At 40.0% G+C, this 25,002-nt stretch overlaps 3 protein-coding genes across 5 annotated transcripts in view; 1 reads left to right on the top strand and 2 right to left on the bottom strand.

The window, feature by feature from the left end:
• Positions 1–8,042, top strand: part of dennd4a (DENN/MADD domain containing 4A) — a 30,817-nt gene extending 22,775 nt beyond the window's left edge. For all 3 annotated transcript variants that reach the window (XM_021309894.2, XM_021309893.2, XM_021309895.2), the window contains 9 exons: positions 1,100–1,845; positions 1,959–2,178; positions 3,613–3,704; positions 3,799–3,974; positions 4,087–4,474; positions 5,355–5,472; positions 5,757–5,919; positions 6,039–6,103; positions 7,075–8,042. In XM_021309894.2, the coding sequence (XP_021165569.2) occupies positions 1,100–1,845; positions 1,959–2,178; positions 3,613–3,704; positions 3,799–3,974; positions 4,087–4,474; positions 5,355–5,472; positions 5,757–5,919; positions 6,039–6,103; positions 7,075–7,211 (2,105 nt within the window). In that variant the 3' untranslated portion in view covers positions 7,212–8,042. The remainder of the gene's footprint in view (positions 1–1,099; positions 1,846–1,958; positions 2,179–3,612; positions 3,705–3,798; positions 3,975–4,086; positions 4,475–5,354; positions 5,473–5,756; positions 5,920–6,038; positions 6,104–7,074) is intronic.
• Positions 8,043–11,430: 3,388 nt separating this feature from the next.
• Positions 11,431–18,253, bottom strand: LOC105916703 (sodium/potassium/calcium exchanger 1). The gene is made up of 10 exons (XM_021309896.2): positions 18,008–18,253; positions 16,474–17,706; positions 14,859–14,918; positions 14,476–14,584; positions 13,817–13,897; positions 13,291–13,379; positions 12,853–13,113; positions 12,671–12,760; positions 12,362–12,528; positions 11,431–12,269 (listed from the first exon to the last, which is right to left on the bottom strand). Exons 2-10 carry the CDS (start codon positions 17,545–17,547, stop codon positions 12,020–12,022), a joined length of 2,181 nt encoding a protein of 726 aa, XP_021165571.2. The 5' UTR covers positions 17,548–17,706; positions 18,008–18,253; the 3' UTR covers positions 11,431–12,019.
• Positions 18,254–20,401: 2,148 nt separating this feature from the next.
• Positions 20,402–24,513, bottom strand: LOC105916704 (sodium/potassium/calcium exchanger 1). The gene is made up of 5 exons (XM_036144678.1): positions 23,458–24,513; positions 21,466–21,702; positions 21,284–21,373; positions 20,990–21,147; positions 20,402–20,877 (listed from the first exon to the last, which is right to left on the bottom strand). The coding sequence occupies exons 1-5, from the start codon at positions 24,367–24,369 to the stop codon at positions 20,634–20,636; spliced, it is 1,641 nt and encodes a 546-aa protein (XP_036000571.1). The 5' UTR covers positions 24,370–24,513; the 3' UTR covers positions 20,402–20,633.
• Between the last annotated feature and the right edge of the window lie 489 nt (positions 24,514–25,002).

Here is a 25,002-nt window from a genome sequence, read left to right on the forward strand (position 1 = left end):
GATGTTTTTTTGTTTTTTTTTTAATAAGCTGGGACTGCGCGGAGGGTTTCTCAGATAGTTGTTATATTTAGGTAAATGCAATCATATCTTTTCTGGATCAACAGAAAACACTGCAGCCATAGTGATTTTGTTTTCCAAGATAAGACATTATGAAGTTTTGGCAGAAAATTAGAACTGCATTTACGGAGGGAAAACATGGTGCTCCAAAACCATAACATACTGCTGTTCTTCGTGGAGGTTTTCTTTTAACTGGAGCGTTTCAGTCGAAGAGCTGTGATGTGTTTGAATTAGAACGCTTTCAATGTGGAGAGCTACTTAGGGGGTACTTGGGGATTTTGATCAACTTGGACCAGTTAGAGAAATTCTGCTGCACACAACCTGCAAAAATAAGGGTCATGCTTTTGACCTGTGCACGTCTGCACAGTTTTGCTCTGGACAGACAGGTTTGCTTCGACAGTCTGCTGTGTAATTAACTGGAATGGGCCTAAGGGTTGTCATTGTGGAAAACGGACTCACCCAGCACTTCTATAATGTAATTGTTGAACAGTCTTTTTTTTTAACACTGTTAAGATGACAAGACAGCACCCAGACCCTGTTTGAGAAATGACACTGAAGGTTTTATGTCTGTTTTGGTGTGTCTATTATTATTATCTGTTGTTACGCTATAAAACATGAGATAAATACATATTTTTAACATCTTTATTTAGCTGTTTAGCAAATTCTGAGCAAGGCCAGTTAGGAATAAACAAGGGGTGTGGGATGTAGGTGACTGTTTCCAGCCAAACAACTGCTGCTGTGCAACAATGTGTTTATTTATTTATTTGTGTTTTTTTATTCTGCATTTTCTTTCGATTAGATCCCCACTTCCTGAATTTATATACTATATATAGTATACTGCTTCTCTCTTTGATTAAGAGGATCCAAATCAAATATGTTTTAAATATATATATATATATATATATATATATATATATATATATATATATATATATATATATATATATATATATATATACACATTTATTTTTATTTTTATTTATTTTTTAAATGTCATGACAATCATGTCATAAACGTTTTGCCACCTTTGTTTTTATCTCAGACGGTGGTGCCAGGGTTGTTCCTAGGCCTATTGAGACTCCGCTTTGCCCTACGCTGCCAAAGACGGAGCGGCCCAAATCCCTGGACTTGTCCGGTGGACAGGGATTAGTGATGCTCACCGTCCCCGCACTTGGTTCGACCAAGCAGCAGCATCTTGCTGCTGACAGACTGCACGGTGTGGAAGAGGAGGACACAGAGACTGACAAACAAAAATCAGTCGGGGAGAGACGGACAGATATAGAGAGGGGGCATGATCCCTTGTCACAGATGGCGGCAGCAGGAACGGAACAGCGGTGTGACCCGGGCAAGGCCAGCTCACCTCCTGCGGAAGTGACTGAAACGTTCATAAATAACAGCAACAGCCCTTTGAGCAGCCGCTCACCCAGCATGGAGCTGCAGAACCCGTCGAGCCCACTGTTTCGCTCCACCTCGTCAGCTCACACGTCCCCACAGTCGTCCAAGCTCACCCACTCCAGCACACACGTCTCATTCCCCGTGAGATCCAAGGAGAGGCTGAGGCCGTCGCCATCTCTTCCTCTGGGCATGTGTAACAGAGACAGGGAAAGACCCTCTTCCTTAGCTCTACCACCCTCGCCCAGTCCCTCCACCTCGTCGTTTTCCATGGACTCGCTGTTGACTCCGACGCTGGATATCTTCAAGAGCAGTGTCATATCAGCAGGGAAGGGCGTGGCCGAGAAGGCCAGTCGCCTCTACTCCCGTTTGTCCTCGCAGACGTCATTAACGCAGGTAAGATTTGGTAATTTTCAACAAACGTGTTTAGCGCAATGCTTGTACCTGGCCTGGAGATTAACACAGGCGACCGAGTTGACGGGATGGTGTTGTCTTTTGTTTTCCTACAGGATGGAAACAGTGACCGTATGAGCATTTCCTCGCTGACCTCCGCTGAGGTGGACTGCTCCTCCCTGCTGGATAACGACTCCTGCCTGGATCCTAATGGCTTCACTTCACCACAGCATGGGAGCGGGTCACGAGTCAGGAGAAGCCCTGCCGCGGTTCACCAAAGCAACCTGAGCAGCCCCAGTAGCCCCAACAGAGTGTTCAGACATAACTCCTTCTCTGGTTGGTTGAACATCTTATCGTTCTGCACCTGCAGTATTGTTGCATTCAAAATTTACTCTGCAGCGTTGTTCTTTTTGTTTGAACAAAAAAAGACAACTAAATCTGAGTCTAAGCTGGGAGAAGTGCTCGGCATTGGAAAGATTTGGGTTGCTGTCCTGTGGAGAAAATAGGCCAACAGGCACGAGGGCGGATTCAGTGTGGAGGCTTTTCTGCAACTAGCTGCAGGCTCCCCTGTTAGACACGTGCATATACGTTCACATGCACACACTCAGTTGGGAGAAACAGAGATTTACTGAACCTGGCCCACAAAAACAAAAACATTGACCGATTCTAGACTTTAATGGATAGGCTGATGCCTCGGTAACAATAGCACGTGTGTGTGTGACGTGAACGATTAAAAACAATCTAATTTTTGTTGTTTTGGTCAGATGGACCGGTCAATTCCTGGCTTGAATCCTCCTGTTTTTTTAATCATCCTAATTTGTGATAATAGCAGCTGAATCATAAAAGCTATTGCAATCTTTTTTGTTTTGGATTGCCACAGTTTACTCTAGCACAGAAATGTAACTGTGTTTATATGTATGTATATGTATATATATATATATATATATATATATATATATTTTTATATATATATATATATATATATATATATATATATATATATATATATATATATATATATATATATAGATAGATAGATAGATAGATAGATAGATAGATCGATTCTTCTGGGTTCACCGGGTGCTGGTACCTAGCTCTGCTTGTCAGTGCGGATGGCAGGTGGGATAGTCCACACCCCGGTGGAGGCACCTGTCCGCCTCAGGAGGCGTGAACTTAAGTCATTAGCACAACCCGCTAAAATCAGCAATATTACAGCATCATTTTATCACCATTTATAATTTAATTCTGTGAAAAAGGTTCAGTCAATTGCCATCATGTAATCGCTCAGTTCAAAATGGCGTTCTCTGAAGAGTGACGCTTCTTCTCAGATTCAACAACATGGGTCTTATTTTTTTGACCCGGTGTCTAATTGCTAGGGGCTTGTTGATTAAAGCTGCTTAAGCTTTTATCCCGACAATATAAAACCAGCATTTAGGTTAAAGAAATAACCCAGCTGTTTTAGTAATAATAACTGAACTTTAGTGATCTCACAATGGAGAAATTCACTTCTTCATCTTAACCAATCCCCTTGGGGAGCAGTGGGCTGCCACTGTGCGGCGCCTGGGGAGCAATTGGGGGTTAAGGGTCTTGCTCAGGGACCCAGAATGGCAGCTTGTGGGAGTTGAACTCAGAACCTCTGGGACCAAAGCTCTGTGCTCTAACCACTAGGCCACCACTCCCTCCCATGTTGTTGTTTTTTTAATGTATGGTGGCCTGTTAAACTAAGGTTTGACTTTTACTAATAACTGTATTCTTCTTCATTGTGTCCAGGTGGTTTGGCGCTTCCCTCTAAAGGCGCACGCACTCCAGATTCTTCTCCTGATGTCAGCCGCTTCCAGCCCAGCCCTAATTACACCATAGAGGTAAGACACTTACGGCTCACGAACTGTTTTATGAAGTTGCTCTGGCTGTTTTCCACAGGCGTTCAATGCCTTCTCCTGGCGCTATCTCTCCTAGGTGCTGATGTCTAGCTGTTCACTTTGTAAGACATGTGACTGCCTGGTGTATGATGAGGAGATCATGGCAGGCTGGACAGCAGATGACTCAAACCTCAACAGCACCTGTCCTTTCTGTGGAACTGCCTTCCTGCCTTTCCTCAATGTGGAAATCAAAGATCTTAGACCACAAAATAGGTAACATGCTGCTACTGTGTCGTCATTTTTCCACAGAAAACACACTCCTTTGAATGAAAGGACTATTTAACCCCATGACCTTTTTAAATGGATCCATTCTATCGCCCTCCAGGTCATCTAAGTGGACTAATCCCGTTGAAGAGGAGGACACGTCTGCGCTGCTCAGCCCCGAAGCCAAGACATGTGAGACAGCTCAGCCATCTGCAGCTCCTGCACCGGAGCAGACGAGCAGCTGGGGTGTTCACAATGACGAGCCAGTCCTGGCACGGGCGTCAGCTCCCGATCCGGTGACAGTGCCGTACCTGAGCCCCCTGGTTCTCTGGAAGGAGCTGGAGAGCCTGCTGGTGAACGAGGGGGACCAGGCCATCTCGTCGCCGAGCGTTGTCGACCAGCATCCCATCGTCTTCTGGAACCTTGTGTGGTACTTCAAAAGGCTGGAGCTACCGAGCAACCTGCCGGCTCTCATCCTGGCTTCCCAGCACTGCAGCCACGTCGACCAGGTAGATCTCACTACATGTTGTGCAGCTCTGATCAGCTCTTGAAATGTTGTCTTGATATCTTTATTACACTTGGAGATACTGAACCTTCGTACACTTCTAAAGCTAAACGAAAGAAGGTAAAATGCGGGGGAGAAAACGGTGCTGTTTAAGAGTATGAAGAGAATAGGAGCTACTTGACAAGTTCAACTGTGGTGATTGGCGCCTCCTAGTGTTAGTTAGGGGGAAAATAGGGAACACTCAAAAAAATGTACTATGAAGCACCAGCTACTTGCCTTTATACCGATATGAACCACCATTTTGTATCCAGACATAACTAGTTGTCCCTTTCAGATTCATGCGTTAAAAATAGTGTACAACTTTCCTTTTATTATGGTTAAGTATTTTTCATCGGTTTCGTTTGTTTAATTTCATCATGGTTAAGTATTTGAATTATGGTGATCTCACTCATAATTTAATTAACTTATTACTTTTTTGAAGACTCTGTATAATGTCTTGTTTCCATTGTTATTGCATTATGATCCAAGTAGATTTTTCTTAGATATCATGTGAAAGTGCACAACCCTTTATCAAATCAATATAACTAAATTACCAAATCTCCTTATAGCAGACTATGAATCAATTACATAAAATCCCTTTTCATCACTGGCTGCCAACGACAGTACAAAGCATCCCTGTTTGGGGTTAAAATGGCCACATGGGTGATCTCCCCCGCTGTACAAACACTTGCTGGGAAAGGACTAAAACTGCAAATGTACAAAATTATCAGGGGGCAAAGTGACTAGCGCTCTAAAGCGGCACACAGACCTTACTGAATTAAAAATCCACCCACATGACCTAACTCCGAAAATGGATCAATCTAACGCATTATTATTCCCTCTAGGCTCCCCAGACCACTTCATCTGAGGATGGCAAGCAGGTGCTGGTGAGGATTATGTGGGACAACTTGAAGCTGCACAAAGACAAAGTTCAACCCTGCTACGTCCTGTGGAATACACACTGTGAGCCAATTTTACGATTTTGTTAAATAACACGCTGTTTTACAATATAGCGCACTCCAAACGCTCACATCTTTCGCAGAAGTGTTCCGCTATTGAGAACATACATTCATAAACTGTTCAAAGATACTTTACGCCTTTGGTGAAACCTAAAGCATCATGCATGATTTTCCCCGGGACTCCTGCTAGCTCCGCTGGCTTTGTCATCGCCGTCTCAGTTGACTTTGAGTGCTGCAGATGAATGATCCTTTGATCAGGCTGATGCAAAGTTCCTCCTGTTTGTGCAGGTGCCAACTCTTTGATCCGCTCGGGGCTGTGTGAAGAAGGGCAGCTCTTCACGGTGGAGCTGCTGCAGGGCTTTGTGAGAAGCATCAAGAAGAGCGACGTCTATCAGCCTATGAGCCAGATCATCCAGCTGCTGGGGCCCGAGTTGGGTTTCAAGAGGCAGAGGTGGGAATGCAAGACGTCTGTGCTGCTTTAAATTTCCTGGGGAGGATGATATGGATGGACAGTCTAATGTTTTTTTTTCTCTCTCTCTATTTCTCTCGCTCTCTCTTCTACCTCAAAAGGAGCCTTTACAGAGATTTACTGTTTCTAACTCTCGTGGCTTTGGGGAAGAACAACATTAATATCAGTAAGTTCACTCCTTTCATTCTTGCTAGCAGCACAAAAATGTCCCAATTTTAGTCTGATGAGCAGCCGCTACTGGCTGAAATCTACAGTTCCTTACAATAATAATGATCATTATCATCTTTATTGCCATTCCAATGAAATTTGTCCCTCTGCATTTATCCCGTCCCCTCGGGGAGCAGTGGGCTGCCATGTATGGCGCCCGGGAAGCAATCTGGGGTTAAGGGCCTTGCTCAGGGACCCAGGGTGGGAGTTAAACCCAGAATCTCCAGGATATAAGCGCAATGCTCTAACCATACCGCTTTAGATTTCTTACATTTGTCACATTGAAACTACTAACTTCAATAAGTATGAATGGGATTTTATCTGACAAACACCCTTAAAAAAAGTGGAAGAAAAATACAGACACAATTTTGCTTTTCTTAAATCTGAAAAGATATGATACGATATTCCTTTACTGACCCACAATGGGGAAATTTGAGGAAAAAGCCACATCCAAAAAGTGTGGTACACTTTTGTTTTCAGCCTCTTTTTGGGTTGGTACTTTGTACAACCACCTATTGCTTAGGTGTTTGTCTATCAGCTTTGCACATGTAGAGACAGAAAATGTTTCCCATTTTTTTTTTTTTTTTTATTCTTCTTTTTTTTTGCAAAACAGCTCAAACTCAGTAAGATTAGAACGACAGGGATCGGACTTCGAGTGCGTCTTTCTTACACATGGACATGCTTTGAATCAAACCATTGCATTGTAGCTACGGTGGTTTGTGTTGGTCTATCTCATACTATTCCAATAAAATACCTTGAAACATATGGCTATAACATGACGAAATGTAACTGGCAGGCTCTGTATATAACTGATTAACTGATTAAATGCATATGGCATAACGTACGGTTTTATTGCATGTAATACTTTGGCCGTTGAGTTCTAAGGTTTCTTGTGCCGTCAGATTAATCTTCTGTGTTGTCTCTTTGCAGACGCTTTTGACCGGGAGTACAGGCTGGCCTATGATCGCCTCACCCCCAACCAAGTTAAACTGACTCACAACTGTGACAGGCACCCGGGCGCCGGGGTCATGGAGTGCAGGAGGACTTTTGGAGAACCCACTTTGTGAACGTCATGATAAAAAAAAAAAAAAAGTCTGTATATATGTATAGATGACTTGAACAGTCACTGCTGCTGTCATGTTGGACTGCTCTTCACACTCAGGACCGGCTCACCTGACTTGGGCATGGAGCTCTTAGTAAGCACAATGGAACAACCCACCCCTTAATGCAAAGTAAACTGCCATGAGTCTCTTGTACTGTTAGAGCTGAGAGGTATGAAGGCCTTGTGTTTGTAATTATTTGAGAAAATTGAGCATATTTTGAATATCGCTGTAGTAGCGCGTTTGTACAGTTGTCGTACGGTCTATTGTGTGATTTTAAATTTGTGTTGAAGTGGTGAAGAAGTGGGTAAATGTGAGCAAAAGATCACGTTATGAAATGGTTCTCAGTGGTCCTGATGACCTCGATTGACCTGTTGTCGCTTTTAGATGTCCATGATTTCACGAAGCACTTTGCCAGGATGAGCTGTGTGTTCTCTGTTATGTAACTCAGTGGTCCTGCAGCCATGGCTGCAAAGTCACACTTTGTTCAGCATTCGCAGGGGGTTGGCGCACTGACATTTGACTTGGATTAATTTAACATATACCCGCTATACGTGCACTCTGTAAAACTCTCATAGCCATGCTCAGTCAGCTGGATACATTAAGCCAGACGGTAATACCAATGCTGGTTTGGCACTGACAGTTAACACATATCTACTGTCTTCAACTGTTTAATGCAACACACAATAAGGGATGGTATTTATATCATTTATTTCCACGTTTCCAAGCTTTTTTAAAAGCGGCAGTTAAAAAACTTGTATAATATGCAGCCAAAATGGAGATGTGCTAAAAAAAAAACAGTATAATCACACTAAAAGGGAAGGATTTTATCTTATTTTTATCTTTAACTAAACAGTTTTTTACTAAGGCTTATCATGCAAAGCTGTAGATCCCCGTAAATGTACATAATGTTTGTATTTTGTATGCTTTGTTTTTGGTGTAGATGTCGGTTTTGGATACTTGAGCAGCTGTGCACTGTTTATTGTGGAGTACAGATAAAAAAAAAAAAAAAGATTACGATTTTCACCGCCTACTACTTTGAATAGATGCCAGCGTTGGCGTCTTTGCACTGCAATCATCACCTGAACTGTACAGTCATATTTAATAAATTAGAATATTATTAAAAAGTCCATTTATTTCAGTAAAGCCTTTAAAACCTTTATTTCTATTAAATATGATGTTCCCCCAATTTCAGCTAATAAAAACAGCGTTTAAGATTAGAATATTGCAACAGATTTTTAATGCAGAAATGGGAACTTAATGAAAAGTATGCTTAACACCAGCTCAATTGTTTTTTCTAAAGTTACTTTTAATTTGACAAACCTCTTAAAAATGCATATTCTAATTTAATGAATATGACTGTACACAGTAAAGCTCTGACCTGCCCTAATTCAGTCTCACATTAAAATAGTGTGAAGCTTCTGTGTCTTAATACAGTGTTTCGCTGGAAGCTGACAAAAAACAAACAAACAAAAAAAAAAACAGCTGAAATTTAGATTTAGCTTCACAATCACATCTGATGATCCAATGCTGCTGGAGGAGTCAAGGCTGCGTGCTCGGACCGAACACCACCAGCCACGGCATGTAAATCTGCACTAAGACCACCATCTGATGCGTGTCTGAAAACCACTGATGACCAAAATGTGATCATATGTCTTATGTGATGTTTACACTGTCAATTTTAACAATGTTTCTGAATTATTTATTGTTTGTAACACAGATACTAATTTGTATGATTTTTACATAAAAAAAGAAAACAAATTTCTTCCCTGAGCGGATCTATACTTTGCCCTTGTTTATGAATAAACACGTTTTATCGAGTAGATTCCAGGTTTCCTCATTTCTCAAACTGAGCTGGTGATTTAAAAAAAAAATCACCAGCTCAGTAAACTTGATTTTAAAGCATTATTCTCTTTGGGATTAATACAATATAATACAATATTTTTTAACTGAATTGACACGCATTTACATCATCAAAGCTACACTGTCCAAATTGTGTACACATTTTAGACCTATAATTTCACATGTACATAGAAAATGGGTATTTACAACTGGCTTCCCATTTAATGGGACCCCTGGTAAAGGTGGATAAAAAGCCTTAACGTTGTATGTTTTAGTTATATAATATCACAGTGAGTTTTCAATAAAAATTTAACTATTTATTTGGAGTTTATTTACCCTGAGAAAAAAAGATTGCAGATTCAAGAATACTTGTTGCTTTATGAAATTACCACCCCCGTAGTTATTGGAACTCCAGTTGATATTTTGTGGGCCTTTTTTGGCTAAAGGACAGCTTTTCGCTTTCTATAATATTTCACAAGGTTGGAGCCGAAGTCGTCCACGATGACGTCACAAAACGCACTCGTTGGCCATCTAGGAAGGCAAACAATGTATAACTATCAGACAAAGCAAGCATTAAAAAAAAACAGAGCTGGGATGAGACATTTTTTTAAGTTAGCCGACACGCTAGCCAGTCTGGATGAGTGAACAACAGAATTATCAACACAAAGGTTGTTTGGACGTCATGAAATTTAGTTACTTTCAAACTTCCATTATCTAATATTTCTAAATCGTCCATGTGGATCTTATGTTCTCTTTTCTTCAACCCACAGAGTTCCTCAGGGATTTATGTCTGGGGGGGACTGTGATGGCCACAGAATAAGGTTATTTCTGTGTCTGCTGAATCATTTCTATGTTCGTTGGCCTACGTGTTTTTGATCATTATCTTGCCGTAAAACCTGATGACTCATTTTGAATTTTTTTCATGAAGGTCACCAGATTATTATATAAAATCCTCCGGGTATTTCAAAGAGTTCAGTAGGTCGTGCAGTTTGCATCACAAATCCCCAACCTATTTCACAATAGCCATGAGGTGGTTTTCTACCATCATTCATCCTTTAAATGCTCTACAAAGTTAGAAGATTTATTGCCAAAATAGCGTAATCTTAGTCTCATTTGACAAAAAAAAACATAATTAAAATCCCAGTAGCATTTAGCATTTGATGTGAAGACGGATCAGATTTCTCTCATGCATGTAGACAACATGATATGTAATCTTTCTGACCCCTAGATGCATCTCTTACTCTAACAGTGAGCTTTGGAGAATGTTTGCCTCTCTCATCCTACTTTTTTTCTCTATGTGGTACAAGACAACATGGTTCCAGGTTGAGCAAAATAACCATAGACACAGAGAAACGGGTGAATGTTAGCTGTACCAATAAAACAAAACAAAACAAAACAAAAAATCAAATATAAAAGTTCACATCAGGGGTTTATAAAATACATTTCTGTCACTAAGTAGACATGTTTCTAACAACAATACTGTGAAGCTACAGCAGCCTAAATAATGGATTAGATAGACAGCTTTGCAAAAAAAGTAAGTACACCACAGCATTGTTTGAACAACCAGGCATTTGAAACAGTATCTTGTGGCGGGTCTGAGTAGATGACTGTCTAAACTTTTGAAGGAATGGATCCTGTTGCTTGGAGTGCAGCAGCCAACCTGGACTGGACCTCCATCCATGTACTGAAAATAAATAGAGACATCTGGATCCCATCTCCCACGCTTTCGTCCTCCTGGAGCCATTTGGTTCGCTGATGCTGGTTTGTTTGTTGTTGTTATATTTAATTAGCTTATGTTTAATGTGGCCTTTTGTGTTGTACATTCATTCATATATATATATATATATATATATATATATATATATATATATATATATATATATATATATATATATATATATATATATATATATGAAAGAAGATTGGGGCCTTAAAAAATAGTCTATTCAATTGTAACTTTATTCTCAAAATTCTGACTTTAATGTCAATAAAGTCGCAATTGAATATATATATTTTATGGCACTTTTTTGTTTTTTTGAATGGCCCTAATCCTCTTCCATGAATGGTGCTTCATGAATAAAGTTTATTTACTTGGTTTGTGTTTTATGTTTAGCTTTGACACAAAGTGTTTACATTTATCAAATCACTTGTCCAAACTGACACAATTTATCAAACTGATTTGACAAAACATATTGATTTGTTTTGCTATTGTTTTTTTTTTAAATAAAATAAATATTTCTAACTACTAATTCATGTCCTTTACCATTATACATGAGCCCGCGCGTGGCAAAACAGGGAATGGATATTACCGCAAATAAAGGGGATACTCCAACAAACAGCAACAATAACTTTAACAGCTTTATTAAAAAGCAGATTAACTTGCAATGTAAATACAAACATGTGTTTATTGCACCACATAATCTGGACAGTTTTAAAGAAGGGCCCCAGACTGTTTGCCATTTGTAAAACCAGGACTCCTCTTTGCTACCAAAGTCTTTTGTCTTCACAATGTCAAGACCTAAAGAGCTCCCTATGCATTATTGAAAAATAAGGGTAAGACTAAAATCTGACAAGGGGTTTAAAGAGCTAAAAAGAGATTATTCAGAAAAAAATAATTAAAAGACTGGCTTACACCTAAATTTTCACCGAAGGAACAGTCTTTCCTGATGCAAACAAGACTTTCGAAGAACCTTGTGGTGAAAATCATGGGTTGTGTGCTTTAAAAAAAAATCTTGCATAGATATATTTACAACTATCTAGTGCAGTGCTATTGTTGAAAAGAATATATCAAATTTACTTGTTATTTACTGTTTTAAAGAGTCCAAAAAAAAAAAGATTTTCTTGAGAATTACTTCTTTTTTTAAAGCAATATTTATTCCCACCCCCTCCTCGGGGATGGTGTGTGCTGTGGAAAAAGGCTTGTGATTGCAGTCTCAGATGGAAACGGGGCAGACAATGATGCGATCCTCCAGCATAACGCTGAGCACCAGGAAGACAAAGTAGAGCAGAAACATGGTGAAACCCAGCACCTTATTCATCTTCCATTTACAGGTTGCGATGGAGATGATGACGAAGAGGAGCATGAGGAAGAGCAGCACGATGGCACAGAAAAGCCCGTTGCTGCTGACGGCCACTGGAGCCAAACCGTGGATGAAAGAGTACATGAGCCATGGGATGGGCAGGCTGGTGGAAAAGGAAAAGAGACAGAGATCACTGGCTGGGGGCGATCGGTTGCTTGTTTTCTAAGCCTGACTGATCCAACTTTGAAAGCCTACCCCATCGTGATGTCAAAGATGTTACTGCCCACAGAGCTGGACACCGCCATATCTCCCAGGCCTTTACGCGCCACAATCACACTGGTGATGAGGTCAGGGATGGAGGTCCCTGCTGCCAGAATCGTCAGGCCCATGATCTCCTCTGAGATGCCGATGGTCTCTCCCACCTTACAGAGTTCGATGTACAAAGAAATTCCATGGAGATTTAATAAGGAATTCAAAATAACATGTTTTTTAGATCTCTCACTTCAGCGACAGCTACCATTTGTTTTTGTAAAGAAACAAGAGGAAAATACGACAATAACTGACCTGATGGGCCCACCACACCATGAGGTAGGAGAAGATGGCGATCCACATAATGGAGCCCAGGAAAGTGAACACAAAGAATTTCCTGGCTTTCTGTAGGTTAAAGTCAGTCACGTAACGTTATAGAGGAATTCAGAATATCACCGCAGCAGAACCCTGAACCGTCTCTCCTAAATGACTCTAACCTGGTTCCGAACATCAGGAACTGTGAGCCACAGGGGGAAGACTATGGGCAACAGGAAGAGGTAGGTGGCTTGTTTGCGTGGTGTGTCAGGCCACTCTAACGACAGTGGGTCATCCTGTTCCTCCTTGTCTTCATCCTCATTTTCATCCTCATCTTCCTCCTCGTCTTCACTGGACTCGTCGCTCTCTTCCTCGCTGTCGTCTTCGTCACTGCCGGAATCGTCTGAGCCTTCGGATCCACCTTGTTCCGCTGGCACGTCGTCCTGGAGAACGGAGAAAAGGGATGGAGCCCAAACGTGACACGAGGAAATACGTATTCTAGTCAAACGAAAACCTGATACATATAGTATCAGGTACTGTACTTTGACTCTTACATAGACAGGTATCAAAGACTGACTTCTGGGCTTTTTGAAAGCCAGCAGGTCATGGGTGGAGAGTACCTTCTTTTCTTCTGGCTGCTCCTTCTTTTCTGCATCTTTGGCTGGTGCAGCCTCTGCCTCTTTGGTCTCTTCGGTTTTCCCATCTTTGCCTGTGAAGGAAATCATAAGCCTGTTATTCAGAAATAATTAAGATAGAATTTTAGACCATTGAGAGATTATTTGTAGAAATGCAGTAAATGTGATGAAGAAAGTATGTAAGCAAGTACATGTAAGTACTTGTAAGCCAAACATAGATATAATTTTGCTCTATTTTAGGGAACATCGATTCTGAAAGCTGTCTATAGCCTTTTTCACAACAAATGCTGGGAGTATTTAATGTATTTTTGTGTTTAAATCTATTTAGCAGTTTGTGCTGAAACATGGATGAACTGCTTTTGAACAAAATTACCAAACATGATTGTAGTGACCATGAACACCTCAGACTTTACCTTTAACACACAGTAAGCTGACTCCTGCAAATAATTGCACTGGAATCCTACATTTCGGAACTAAAACCTCTGATCTTTCAAATACCAGTGCTGGTTACCTTCGCTTTTGCCTTGGGATCTGGGCTCCGACTTCCGTCTAGCCACACTGGTCAGGGTTTCAGCCTTATCCCTAAATTTTCCTTCAAAACAAACGCATATGAACAGGTGGAATGCATTGACAACTCATGAGATATGAACAATTCAATGCTTATGAAAACACAGATTCAGTCCCGTGTGCAGCCAGTGGCAGCAACATAAAGCGCAAATCAGCAATAACCTGCTCTTCTGGAAACCAGTGGCTTTAACTTGCTCAAAGTTATCTCATACAGTGAGACTGTGAATTCAAAACTTGCGTACCATGTAGCTTTTTTGTTCCACCTTCAAATGATGTGCAATTTACACAAATTTCCAATAAAACACACTGAATTTTGTGGTTGGTGTGTGACAAACTATGAGAAAAATACAAGACTTATGATTACTTTCGCAAGGCAGTCCAAATAATCACCCAAGTACTCTTATTGGATGGACAACTGGGTCCTTCTGAATACTGAGGGGGTATTTATCTGCTTAGTATCAAGCTGGACTTAGAGATGACTGCATACGGGACATCTAACTAATCCCATTTTACAGTGGGCAGAACCACACAGGATGTGTAAAAGGGGTTTATACATGCAGTTATCCATAACAAGAGCCTCTGGGGCATAAGCATGGTACTTACCGTCTCCCAGAGGGTCTAGTGTGTGAATCATGAGCTGGAAGATGGTGTTTCTCATGGTGCTGTTGTGTAAAGAAGCAGAACTCCCCCCTCGCTGAAGGGATGGCTTCAACTAGGGGAAAAGATGGCTGAGGTCATGACAGCTACTCACTATACAGACACGTCAAGTCACTGTTAGTCAGGGTGGGGTTGCTTTCTCTCAACAAGTGTGTTATGATGAATCAGCACCTGCACTGGGGCTTGTTAATGAACAGCAAGACAAACTCAAAACACGTACAGGTACAGTCACAATCAGCACTGTGCCATCAGGAGGGTCATAATGTCCATCTCTTGTTGGTTGATAGATTTTATTTAATATCTTTTTGTTCTTTTTTTTTTTTTTTTACCTTTAACCGATTCTTGTCCTCTGGAGCAGGAGGGGCATTATCTTCACCTTCCCCATTTGTCTGTGTGCAACAATGTTTTTTTCAGTGATAATCATTCAAAGGTATTTCAATTTGGTAAAATCTATATATCAGTGTATAAGTTACATAATAACGTTATGCATTATGCTTTCGCATATCACACAAACATGTAGTTTCACCAGTAACGATATTATTGAACATTATTAAACACATATCTGCATGCCTGGGACCAGATTAGTATCGTAAATGAATCTGTCGTCATTTCATCATGAACTAAGAAAAGATCAATTTACTCTAGTGGGGCTCTGTAGGATTTGAAATAAAATTTAACAATGCCATGATTACTATCCCTAACTTCAGCAGCACATGCATGACAACAACAGCTTCACACACAATGTAACAAAACAGATGTAGGTAAATTGGGGCCTGAAACGCTAAATTCAAGGATAAGAAGAATGCATGTTTATGCTACTGCTTGCACAGAGCTGCAGCACCTAAAAGGATTAGTCTGATGTGGCTGATCAGCTTTGGTTTGCACAAGCCTATCTAGTACTAGTTTCATTTTTACATGTATTACATATTTAACTGCTAAATAAAATGTCACAGGTGGCAACAAATGCTGTTTTCTGGTAATAAATTCCATTTTATGTAAAAGTTCCACCAAAATAAAAAAAACAAATACCATATGTTTTAGGTAAAATAAATACCTTTGGGGTTCAAGTTGCTATTAATTCAGTTTATATCCTGCTATTGAATGTAAGTGAGACAGATTTACTTTGCCTTGTATTCAGCGACCAACGGTTTATACAGTTAAAAAAATATTTTGTCAAAAAGAAATTTACATATAGTCTAAATAAAATTGTCATAAACACATTAAATATAACAAGAATTCATTAATATTTACAGAAAGAAGTCAAAATTGTAACCTAAACTTTAAGGAATTCAATTTGTAAATCTTTAAGAAAAACCTGAATGCATTAAATGTTAAAATTATACATAATCATTTCAGTAGCTTTTTAATAATTTCCTATTTCTTGTGCAAAAAGTCCCTCATGAAATAATTCAAACTCTCACTATTGCCTAACATCTGATTGGTTAACCTGTGCACCAGTTTGACTGCGGACCAATCACCTTGACAGGCGTATCAGTGTTAGGCCCGTCGAGTGATTTTGATTGGTCAGACTGAAAGAAAAAGAAATATTCAAGAGGCACTAAAGAAAACAATAAGATGAATGCTAAAATAATTGTGTTAATGGTAATTTCCATGTTTAATTGCTTAACTATATATTTTCTTGATTATTGAAACATCCTGTATAAGTAGATATTATTCTTTCCAAAACGCCTAAAACTATTAAATATAAAATGTTTACTGAATTACTATTTATTTAAGGAACTAAAGGCAAAGACAAAATAAATAAATCAATAAATTTGATTGTAGCACTTTTAACCCTTGATTCTTTCTCTTGGAGGTTAATTTTACTTGTCCAGCACCTAATGTGGATCATTTCGACCATAAAAAGTTTAAAGGAGATTTTAAGGATTGATTGAGTCATTCAGCACATAAGAAATAAACGTGTTTTATCACATGGCTGCTCACCTTTTCAGGTTCTTCCACAGCAATAACTTTCACAATGCTCTTGTGTTTGAGGAGCTGGGTCTTGAATTCTCGCTCCAGTTGTACGTTGAATTTCATAAAGACAACATAGAGACTGTAACAGGCCACCAGCATCATGCTCTCCCACCACATTATGACATTGTCCAAGAAGAAAATGATCAGTAAGATGAGGTCGAGTATGTAGAAGGAAACGTCTCTGAACAGCGGCCACCAGGTCAGATGGAGAATCTCCCGAGAAAACAGAGCACACATCCCAATCACGAACAAAATGTTAAAAACTGCCGAGCCCACGATCGTGCCGATGCCGACGTTGCTGTGGGCGATGAAGACTCCTATCAAGGAGGTGAAGAGTTCGGGCGCGGAGCCTCCGGCCGCCATGAAGGTGGCTCCTGCTACGTCCTCAGAGATGGCCAGCTTGTCTGTGATCACCCCCAGTGCGGGCACAAAGAACTCATCACAGACAATCGCAAGAGAGACGAACATGTACATCATCCCCAAGATGTGAAGGATCACCCATCCTCGTCTGCGATCTTCGATAGAGAAGATATCTTCAGGGTATTCACCTTTAACGTGAGGAGCTTGATCGGGTGGAGCTGGGGAGCCGGTTGTAATTGGCGGAGCTGGAACTGGGGTGGGTGTCACCAGAGGAGGATCTGGCTCCACATAGATGCAATGCACAATCGTCCGGTTTGTGGTTGGCAACAGTGGGGATTCGGTGCTGGCGGATGTTTTGAAATCACTTGATGTATCCGTGTCTGTCGTTGTAACTGTATCCTTATCAGTGTGAGGAATCACATTCGTGGGTGTTGTTTGATCTGTGAGCTCTAATTCAGGTCCCGCAGTAAAAGGTTCCTCCAGTCCTCCAGGCTCTGCTGCGGCCTCCTCAACGCCCTCTGTTGACCCTTCTCCAAAATCCTCTCCAATCTGAGCCACTGGCATGGGCTCCTGCAGCCTGGCACTAATGGTGAGCTGGTAAAGGGTACAGAGGAAAACCCCGGAGAGGAGAAACAGAACCCGGCTCAGCTGGAGCCGCTTTCTTCTTGTACAATGCATCATTCTTCCAAAGTAGCGTTCCTTGGTGGCTAGGTTGAATTAAGTAGCATAAATAAGCTTTGGTAGAGGCCGGCTCCGTCCCCAGCAGACCATGGGGTGGAAGAACACAGAACTTCAGTAGAGTGATTCATGTCACATCATTGCATCTATGGAAAATCCGACCTATTGTAGATTGAAGAACGCAACAAAGTTAACTCTATGCTACATGTTCGGTTAAATTTAAATCATCCAAAAAAAGCACTTTACACAACACTGTCACTCATTTAGGCATACATATGGAACTCATAAAAACTGGACACAATTTTTTCATAGTAAAGTACAAACAATATACAAAATAGGGATAGCTGCAGAGTAAATTAATGTTAACAGAAATGATCGTGCAATAAGGAGCTGGAGATATGTCTTAGCCAGGACATCCATTGAGAAAAAAACAACAACAAAACAATCGATAATACAGTCTTACCTTATAAACAATGTTGCGCAAAGTCATTGGCACGAAACTCCAGTGCAGCTTTCAAAAGTTAAACGCACTTGCACACACAAAAAGTATTGCGCCAACGACAAAAGGCTTATGTAGGGCACTGAACGAGTCTTCACAATGGATCAGCATAATACCTAACACCTGAAGTCTTCTAAGAGGATTAGCTGCATTGTCTCACTCTCACTTTGCAAATGTAACCTCGGCAGTGATCTGTACAATGTAAAGTAAAAGGAAAGCGTTTGGCCTAAAGGTGGCGCGTAGATGTAGAACTAACAATGAAGGAGATTACATGTTGAAACACTTCCTCTGTTATTTCTCAAACATTTTTGCCTCATGACTTTTCTTAATGGAGGATGTTCATAACTGTCCACTTTTTTGCTTTTCTTTTTCTGCACAGTACTATAGTTAAAGTCACAATCAAGATGTTTTTATGCACACCTCCTGCATCACCACAAAAACCCTTTTAAGATACATATTAAAACCAGAAGAAATACTATTAATGAATTGGAAACATTTGTAAAGCTGTTTTGTACCAGATTGTATTATTAGCCTTTCTTATTTTGTTAATTAGATTTGAACATCCCTTTTGCTATGTCACACCGGTGCTGTTATACTAAATCATGTCAGAGTGCATATGGACCGTGCATATCTGTAGTTGCACCAAAGCTACACTACGTTTTTATTTAGCCACACAAAACAGTCAATATCATCATAGTGTAGTCCAAGGTAAATAAGGTAATAAATTTGGCAATGGAAATACTACTACTACTACTACTACTACTTGTACTACTACTACTAGGAGTGGTGACCTAGCGGTTAGAGCAGTGCAATTGCGCCCTGAGAAGGTTGTGAGTACCTGGTTTGATCCCCACAGCCTGCACGCTGGGTCCCTGAGCAAGACCCTTCACCCCCAATTGCTCCCCAGGCGCCGCACAGTGGCAGCCCACTGCTCCCCAAGGGGACGGGTTAAGATGCAGAAGTGAATTTCTCCATTGTGAGATCAATGATGTTAAATTATTGTTATTATTACTACTACTACTAATAATAATAATAATAATAATAAATTTTATTTGTAAAGCACTTTTCATTAAAAAAGATCTCAAAGGGCTACAGGATAAAACAATAAAAACGGTACAAGATAAAAATATTGATAAACTAAAAACTCATAGATTCTTGTTTAAAAAGAAAGGCTTTGGGGCTCTTTTTAAAGCAGGAAGTGTCTGTAGAGCTCTCAGCTGGTCAGGGATGGAGTTAAAAAGGCAAAGGCAGGTGGAAAGCTGCAATGAATATCAATAAAGCAACTAGGACTCTATCTTCTTTATCTACACTTTCTGCCTTTTTGCAGACAGTAAAATTAAATAAGACCAGGGACTTTTCCCAGAACTTACATAAAAAGCATGAATATGCCTAGTTTAAGTCCAGTCTGGCTTCAGAATAAACCCAGTAATTTCTGTATAACTTTATTGGTGTAGCTACTAAGATAAGTGCAAATGTAGCTTTCTTTCTTTCTTTCTTTTTTTTTTTTTTTGTAACGCAGGAGTAGAGATTAATGTGAATTTAAAAGACAAAGGGACTTCCATTTTTCAAATTTGGTTAAGAACTCATCAAGTCTCCCAAATGAATTTACTGTGAACCTTTGCTTCAGGAAAGAACTGCAAAACAACTAAAAACACGTCAAATATCTTCTTTATGTTTAATTACACACAAAGCATTTGAACATAATAATAATATATTTTATGCAAGATAATGCACGGAAGTACACCAGCAAGTCCTCCTCTGAATGGCAAGGAATGGTTTGAAGACGTTGGAGTGGCCTAGTCAAAGTTTGGACATAAATCCAATGGAGATCCCGTGGCATGATCTTAAACAGGCTAATCAGGCTCAAATACTTTCAAATGTCTCTGGATTAAAGCAACTCTTCAAAGCAGAGTTAAGTTGTGGTGCGCTAACTCTTTCATAAAGGACTGGACGATGTAGAAAAAAAGCATATTGATAAAATAGAAATCAGATTGATCGAAATCGATAATTATCAAAAAAATTCTAAATATATATTTTAAGTGCAGTCCTGGCCATTTTATGATATTGCTTAATGACCTATTTTTAAATAAAGATCACTGAATTCAAACACAAACCTTTATTCAACCTAATTTTTACCAAAACTGTAAGTCTTAAAAAAAGAAAAACATGTGCTCTCTGAACTCTTTGAAACTTCTGTGATTGTAATTGGCTGTGATTGGTTGGGAGGATGTAATAACTGTAGCATTAACCTACATGAAAGGCTAGAATGCAAAAGGAAGGAAAACCGTTCTTCTATTGAACTTTATATTGACTCCTTTTTTTCTATTGAATCACTCGTCTATCGATTAATATATATGATATCGTTATTGAAATATTGTCCAGCCCTAATCAGGAATACATATGTTTATGAAGTGTACTCAGCAGGCACATCAACTGGTCAAATTATATAAATATATTATAAATATTGTCACGCAGACCATTAGAAAAAAAATCTTTTGGACTTCCTTCTTTAAAACCTCAGCAGATGTAACATTGGATTAGTTTTATACAGAAGCATCTTAAAAATACATAAACATTTTTCAAGGTTTTTCTACATAGGGCATTTGATGGCTGCAATAGTCATCATAACACTTATGACCACAAAAACACCATAGAAAAAGACCAAGGTAAGGCCAAAGAGTTTCTTCATCTTCCACTTCAATGAAATAATGGAGATGACAACGGCGAGGAGCATGACGAAGAGGAGGACGGTGGCACAGAGGAGGCCATCGGTTCTGACGGCCACAGGGAGGAAACCATGGATGAACGAGTAGAGGAGCGATTCTATTGGTAGACTTTTTGATGAAAGAACAAAGACAAATTACAGCAGAGCTAATGAAGCAGCCAACTGTGCTCTGATGTTCTCTCGTCTTATCTCAGCCATGGCAATTCACTCGATTAACTCACCTTGCAATGATGTTAAAGATGTTACTGCTCACATTACTGGACACAGCCATGTCTCCCAGGCCTTTCTGAGCCACTATTACACTAGTTATGAGATCAGGGCTGGACATCACTGCTACCAGAAATTGTATTGGACCCGCGACACCAAATGTCTCAAACACCTTTAAAATATTAAGAATACCATTCAGTGGGATTGGGTCTAAATTTCAGGATGGCAACATATTTACAACTTATATAATTTAGTGATGATTCTGAATCTTATTTGAGAGCAAAGGAGCTGTTTCAGCAGCACCTGACCTGGTGAGCCCACCACATCACGAGGTAGCAGAAGACACCGATCCACACAATGGAAACTAGGTAGGTCACCACAAAGAGTTTTCTGGCTTTCTGTGAAAGAAACACCAAAACATGAAACCACAATTCGGGCATTAAGGCACAATTAAGCTGAAAAAAAATCTAAAACATCCATCTGATCTCACCTGGTTGCGAACATCGGGAACTGTGAGCCACAGAGGGAGAATGACTGGCAACAGGAAGACGTAAGTGGCTTGTTTCTGCCGTGTGTCAGGCCAGCGCAAAGACAGGGGCTCAGCGTCTTCGAGCAGCTTGCTCTGAACAAGCTTTGTGTCATTGCTGCCACTATTGTCTTCATTACCGCCTCCTTCATCACAGTCTACAGGGCCTTGTGCATCTTCCTCGACAGCAGGAATAGCCACCTGGGAGCGGTTGTGTTAAACAACAGACACAAACTGAGTTTTATACATCGCGGTGACACAAAGGAATTATCAAAAAGCAACTTGCGACAACTAAAAATTGTGCTTGGCTAAAAGACTGCCATGCAGCAATGAGAGATGTCTCAGTCAGGATATTTGTCCCTGATGATGATCCCATCCATTTAATAACTGATTGACGACTCCAAGACCTAGTTAGATTCTTCGTGAAAGGAAAGACTGTGTATTATATATACAGCAAAACGCTAACTATGTTTTATCAATAATATGTAATAGTTTTAGATCTGTCTTAGTTTTAGTCTTACTTTGTGTTTCTATCTTAGGTTTGGTCTTTGTGGTATTAGGTTCTGGATTGGATTAGTTTTGGTTTCCCCTCCACTTATCGGGTTCAGTTCTCCCTATTCATTACATAATATGCAATCAAAAACATTGTGATTATGTCCTACTGAACTTACACGGCAAGTACTTTTCATTTTTCTACAGCTTCCCCTGTATGTTTGTCTTGAGAGCAACGTGTATTTGTCTCCCAGAAGAGGTTTCAATCTAAATATGTCACTCCAACATGGCGTTAACAAGGTTTAAAACAGCTACTAAAATGTTGTGACAACATGTCAGGTGAAACAAGTCAGCGTTAATCATTTGTTTTCTAAATATATATATCCATCATGAAACATACAGCTCCAATAAACCCCAGACGATGTTTCACGTCAAGCAGTTCACTGAAGAGAAAGGATAACGCTAACATGTTTGCTCTCTGTTTTCATGTGACCCATTGATAATTTGGCCCGTAACACATTACAGTGCGGTCCCTGTTATTCATTAGATTATACTTTATTGTCCACATAGGGGAAATTTGTCTTGGACATCTGCTCAAAAAGATGAAATGAAATAAAACTGCCACCATATAGCACAATATATAAACACTACAGTAAGTGCAGAAACAAAAACATGTACTGCACAATAACAACATAAATACACCAGACTGCTTTTATTCCAACAACCAACACAGCAGACCAAATCATGAAAGTAGCCTTTGATGATCTGGAATCATGTACGGACAAAACTGAGGACAGAAAAATGTATCCTGCTTGGGCTTTGCTAGGGATATCTGAGCAGCGCACTCACTTTCTGTCACTCACATGACAGAAAGCCCAGGAAGTGAAGAAGCAGCAGTCTGTCTTCCACTGTGAAAGTTTTTTTTGTTGTTGTTGTTTTTAAAGAATACCCCAGTCTTTACAATATTAAAATAACGGGCATGTCATTTAAAGCAATTTTGCAAATTGTGCATTAGCCTATATTTTTTTAAAACCTAGCTGAGAAAAAAGGCAGCAGCATGGCTCACTAGAAATGCAGCTGACACGAATATATTGACGCAGGTATTTTGAGTCATGTTTCTTTGAGGACTAAATCCCTTGATCCGAACATCTCAAACAACTATTGTATTTTTTTTTTTTTGCCTCCAGCGATTGTAAATGATATCCATTTCAAATGACAAGAGAGCAAAGGGTAGCTTTTTTTTACTAACATTATGTGCGTGAAATCTTAAAGACAGGAATGCTGCATGTGAGATGAATGCAGGGTTGCACTGCAAACAGGTTTACACACTAATGTCACTTACATGATATCAGATCTGACTGCTACTTGTTTAAATCCACAAAAGTAAAAACTACTACTGATGAAGAAAATCAATCCATTACAGAACCATATGTATGATTATTGCTCGAACTCAAGAGGGCTCACCTTTTCACCTTCCGTCACAAATGAAACTGTCACCCCCCTTTTGTTTTTCTGGAACCGGGTCTTCAACATTTGCTCAGCTTGTGCGTTATATTTCAGAAAGATAACATAGAGAGCATAAAAAGTCACCAGAATCACGTTTTCCCACCACATCACAACACTATCCAAGAAGAACTGGATCAGTAGAATCAGACCAAGCACGTAGAATGATAAATCTCTGAAGAATGGCCAGCGGGCTAGAGGGAGAACCTTCCCGGAAAACAAAGCACATGTTCCAATCACAAACAACATTCTGAAAGCTGCTGAGCCAATAACTGAGTCAAAGGCCAGAATTAAGTTGTGACCAGAGACAACTTGGATTAGCTTGACGCAGAACCATGGTAAGGATAGTCCTACAGCCATGAAGCTGGCTCCAACAACATCATCTGAGATGGCCAACGTTTCCATGATGACCCCCAGCGAAGGAACAAAGAACTGATCACACACGGTTAAAAGTGACACAAAAACATAGATGATCCCAAAGACATGAAGGACCACCCATCCTCGTCTGCGATCCTCAATAGAAAAAAGATCTTTGGGGTATGTCATGTTGACACATCGGCCTTGAAATGGAGCAGCTGTAGTCATGTTGCCATCCCAGGGAACAGGATCCGATGTGGATGTCTCCAGTGAAGAATGAAGAGCTGTATGTTTTATTGGGTCCAAAAATGAAGAATCTGTTTCAGGCCCTTTATTATCTGGAGTTGAAGATGTAGAATATTTGTCAGGAAATCCCGCCATTGAGCGATCTGCGATCTTTCCGATATCAGTAGGTTCAGCACCAACGGTCCGATTGCAAGAGGTACAAAGAAAGATACCAGAGAAAAAGATTTTAACCAGAATCAGCTGCTGTGGCCTAGTTCTTGTTGACTCCATCTTGTACTAAAAACTGCCAATTCACTAGCTGAAGTCTAAATAGAAAACAGAAAGGGGAAAGTGTATCTTCTCAAAGGTAGACCTTGTAGTTGTAGGATCCAAAACTCCAGCTGTCTGACATGGACTTGGGTCCTTGCTTCTTAGGAAAACCTGTATATAAAGGAGAAAAAAGTCTCACTTGAAATAAACAAACAGTTTGGCAGCAGGTCAAGATGCAACTCAAGGTTTTCTGCAAGCTAAACATTGCCAGATTTTAATGGGATTTTATCTGGTGAACCAAGAAAGAGTATTGCGTGTTTTGGGGGAGTGATTGCCAAATCGTGGCAGACCACTGCCTCCTAAAAGTGATGGGTTAAATGCAAAGGACACATTTCATTTCAATGTACAAAAGTTGCAATTACAAATGAGGATGATTATTATGTTTTGATGGAAGGAAAGTGCAAGCATTGTGGGACAAAAATCTATTCCTTATCTTATTTCAAATATATTTAAATGGATATTTAATAACGTTAAGAGTCCGAAAAATTTTTCAGTCAGGTCTTACGGAAATAATAAGAAAAGTTCATACGGACGTACTTTTTGTACGTGGAAGCAATGGGAAAAAAGAGAAGAAAAGGGAAACGTTGTTTAGTT

The sequence above is a fragment of the Fundulus heteroclitus genome, chromosome 2 (genome assembly GCF_011125445.2).
Source record: "Fundulus heteroclitus isolate FHET01 chromosome 2, MU-UCD_Fhet_4.1, whole genome shotgun sequence".
Taxonomy (NCBI): domain Eukaryota; kingdom Metazoa; phylum Chordata; class Actinopteri; order Cyprinodontiformes; family Fundulidae; genus Fundulus; species Fundulus heteroclitus.